Raw genomic sequence first — 3,674 nt, 5'->3', positions numbered from 1 at the left:
GTACTTCGCGGTGCCACGAGGGGTGCTCCGCGGGGCGTGAGGGTGCGTCGCGGATCCGCGAGGGTTGCTCCGCGGGGCGCGAGGGTGCGTCGCGGTGCCACGAGGGGTGCTCCGCGGGGCGTGAGGGTGCGTCGCGGATCCGCGAGGGTGCGTCGCGGATCCGCGAGGGGTGCTCCGCGGGCCGCGAGGGTGCGTCGTGGATCCGCGAGGGGTGCTCCGCGGGCCGCGAGGGTGCGTCGTGGATCCGCGGGGGGTGAGTCCAAGTCTTGCCACGGGTCCTCGCGCCCCCACGAGCACCCCCGCGCAACCGCGGGTTAGCTCGCGGTTGCGCGGGGTTCATGCGCCCCACCCCTTCGCAAGTTGCCGCCAGTTCCCACCACGCTACTCCCTTCCCTGCGAGAGTGACTCTAGCGCGCGCTCTAGCGGCCGAGCGGTGAAGGGGACCGGCCGCCTCCCGCCACCTCCAACCACTCCCCCCTCGCCCCAGGCGCCTACGAGCCAGTGCGTAGGCCACCCATCCAGCTGCCGCGTATTGTTCCGGACACCCGGTATTGCTTCCTGAACTGTTTCCTCCCTGGCGCTCATAGGCTGACGCGGACGAAGTTCTCGGATCCGTCACTAGAGCAATCGCAGATCTTGTGGCAGGTCCACGAACTTCGTCACCCAACGAGCGTCAGGGGGGCAACAGTTCAGGAAGCATTCCTGTTCTTCATTGGATCCGGTTTAAACTGGGTGAAGTACCCTATCGCGCCTAAAAAGCTGTCCGTCAACAGGCAGACAGACGGGCAGACCTACCGACAGACAGACGCTACCGCAGGGGCTGGCCTCCTCCCCCATTTGGCTGAGGGCCTTTAGTCCTCGCGGGCTGCATCACTTCTGTACTGATGTGTACGAGGGGTACTCGTAGTTCTACTTTCGTGTGTACTCGTAGTGTACTCATTTATTCTCATATGTACTGATACGTACTCACGTACACGTACACTCGCGTACTTATGTGCGCAGGAAAACGCCTTTGGTGAATAGCCTACGGGATGAGTGGGAAGAGTAAAGTAAGTGCACAGGAAAATGATTCACCCCTCGTATGACTCGCAAACACGGAACACGGTCTGCCGGAAGGTCTTTATCAGCCCGGTCCCTGGAGGTCCTCGTCACCAAGAGAAACGAATCCCGAGCAGAGCAAGCCGCAGCGCAGTCGAGAGCAGCCACGCGAACTGAACGGTATACCACCCTGACACTGACACTGTCTCTGTCTACCCTACGGAGCGAGGTACGTCAAGTCAACCGGTCGTCGAGAAAGCCTCGATCGGGTTTGCAGCAACACGGTTTTGCTCCATGTGCATTGTGCTCCAGATGCTGTGGACCCTGACACTAGTCGTCGCGCTGGCGCTGCTGCAGCCCCCAGTCGCGTCCGCGAACAATCGTCTCGCTGACCTTATGGAGAATATGGCGGAGTTATCGAAGTGTGTTGAAGCTAAGCCTCGATACCACGTAAAGACTGTAAGTACGTTTTGTCGTGACAATTTTTATCCGCGCTGGAACAAATTATCACAGAAACGAAACTACATAACATTGGGACAAAATTTGTCCTCGTGTTGGTAAGAGCGAAACCCTAGGGCTCTCACCTACTCTCCCTCGCAATGTTTCAGGGAAAGCAGTGCATCCATAGATTTTGCTCCAAATTCAAACAATGCACTAACAAGAAATGGAGTGAGTGTTTGAGACTGTGTGGGACGAACATGCAATGCGTTCTGTCATGCGCAACTTCAGCCTCCAAGGAGCAATGTGGGCAAGACGATGTGCCTTGCAAGGTGTCCGCCTTGAACGAAACCTTCGGCTGCTTTTGTGATACATTCACGGCTTCTCACGCTGTCGGGAAGAGCGGATCGCCGCTCGCCCTCGCCGCCGTGGCTGTGTGGGTCCTTACGGCGACCGTCTGGTGACTGCGTCGGTGTACGCATTTAACACGCGTGTGTTACTGTATAACTGTTTGAGTGAATAAACCACGCACCTGTGATTCAGTGTGTCAAACGGAATGCTGTCGTTAGGGTTTGTACACACCTAATTACACTTCGAGAGGCATTTGTTCACATTTGACAGAGAAGCTCGCCCAGGACGAAAGAGCACCAAGTGGCTCGAACTCTAAACGCGGTCTATATACGATCGGGGAAGGGTTTTACCAGAAGGATAGATATCGGCCGGCTTGGGAGTCATCCGCAGTGCTGTCACAGATGGAACCGGACTCTTGCCGGGCGGAGGCGGGGCTGACGGGACGGGAACGCGAGGGCTCACGACCCCGATCGCGTCGTCCACCACATCCTCTCATCCTCGTCAGTTTCTTCCGCTCTCTCTCTTTCTCTCTCTCTCTCTCTCTTCGCCCGCCGATGGTCGCGACGCGGCCAACTGTGTCATGTGACCCAACGATCTGCAGACCAGAAACATATGTGGCGGGGTGCGGGGTGGGGCGGGGTGCTCACAGTCTTTCAGCAGTTTAACTCGGACGTCCCGTTCCGCCGCTTAGCACGACCGTTGACACAACCAAGACCAAAAAGAAAAATCACAGAATAAAACCTTGTACACGAGGAATAGAGACAAACACCGAATTTCAGATTAAAATAGTTTTACCTCTACCACTTTTTTTTCATTTTTATTACCTTTTTGCGGTGTTTTTTCGTTGGAGATATGTCTTTCTACCAGCGGAGTCTGGAGTCCCCCCCCCTCCCCCCTCTGTCCAGAGCCATACACCTTTACCTGACCCGTCCGACCCAGACGGATGGCGGGCGCATGTGTGATAAAGGGCGCAGGCCGCTCGGCTGCGGCAGCGCCCGCGGGCCTAACCTGGAGTTACGCCCCAGCGGACCGGCGTCCACGTCCACCCGCCGCCAGCCAGGGGGGCAGAGGGGGCAGGACGGGGGCGGCTCCGTCGAGGGGGGCGCCAAACAAATGTCCGCCTCGCTTCTCCATCCGTCACTGGAGGCCTGCCCCCCCTACACCCCCTTGACCCCCCCTCACCCTCTCCGCGCTCGCGACCGGCTCCCCCGGCCTCAGAGCTATCTGGTAATTGCCCTAGTGGCGTAGCTCTCTCTCTCTCTCTCTCTCTCTCTCTCTCTCTCTCTCCCCACATTCCCTTGCTCGCGGGATGTTCCCGAGGAGAAGCATCTCACTCCGGCTGAACGAGCTGGGAGGGTCGAGGGGCTCCTACACAGGGGGGTGGTTGCGGAAGGGCCTCCGCCGGACCGACAAAGTTGCAGTAGTTTCACCGTCCGAGCGAGCGAAAGAGAGACGGAGAGGGGTGCTTTCCTTATTTCGCAGACACACATACGCACGGCTACTTTCGGGATCCTTTTCGGGCCGAGTCGAACCTAACCCAATTCTAGCGAGTGCCGGACGAGGCTGCATGGCCGTAAGTCAGAGGCACTCTCATTAGTGCCCCGCGGGAAACAAAAAGTACAAGGTAAAGCTCCGGTGTAACTCTTTGGTGAAAATTAAAAATAAACGAGTACCTGGCGGGCCGAGAGCCGAGACTCGGTCCCTTTGCGCCAGGTTCCCTATGCTTAGCGCCGGTCCCCGGCATGCCTCCCCTTTAATCCACTTTCCACCCCCGCTCCGCAATGCGCGCGGCCCTCAGACCGAGCAGGCAGCCAAGGAGAGTGAGACACTCGTTGTGCGCCGCAGTC

General features: G+C 58.3%; 1 protein-coding gene across 1 annotated transcript; it reads left to right on the top strand.

Moving 5' to 3' along the window:
* Nucleotides 1-614: 614 nt before the first annotated feature.
* Nucleotides 615-2,033, top strand: LOC113210581 (uncharacterized). The gene is made up of 3 exons (XM_026428651.2): nucleotides 615-1,267; nucleotides 1,351-1,497; nucleotides 1,647-2,033. Exons 1-3 carry the CDS (start codon nucleotides 1,082-1,084, stop codon nucleotides 1,938-1,940), a joined length of 627 nt encoding a protein of 208 aa, XP_026284436.1. The 5' UTR covers nucleotides 615-1,081; the 3' UTR covers nucleotides 1,941-2,033.
* Nucleotides 2,034-3,674: the final 1,641 nt, after the last annotated feature.

This window comes from Frankliniella occidentalis, unplaced genomic scaffold (genome assembly GCF_000697945.3).
Source record: "Frankliniella occidentalis isolate FOCC.00 unplaced genomic scaffold, Focc_3.1 Scaffold403, whole genome shotgun sequence".
NCBI classification, from domain to species: Eukaryota; Metazoa; Arthropoda; class Insecta; order Thysanoptera; family Thripidae; genus Frankliniella; species Frankliniella occidentalis.
This window is presented reverse-complemented; position numbering and strand designations above follow the sequence as displayed.

Bases quoted from the DNA above. Each gene is read 5' to 3' on its own strand.
- LOC113210581 (XM_026428651.2), top strand. From the start codon at position 1,082: ATGACTCGCAAACACGGAACACGGTCTGCCGGAAGGTCTTTATCAGCC. The intron at 1,268-1,350 runs GTACGTCAAGTC...ATTGTGCTCCAG, and splicing joins TGTCTACCCTACGGAGCGAG to ATGCTGTGGACCCTGACACT. The intron at 1,498-1,646 runs GTAAGTACGTTT...GCAATGTTTCAG, and splicing joins CTCGATACCACGTAAAGACT to GGAAAGCAGTGCATCCATAG.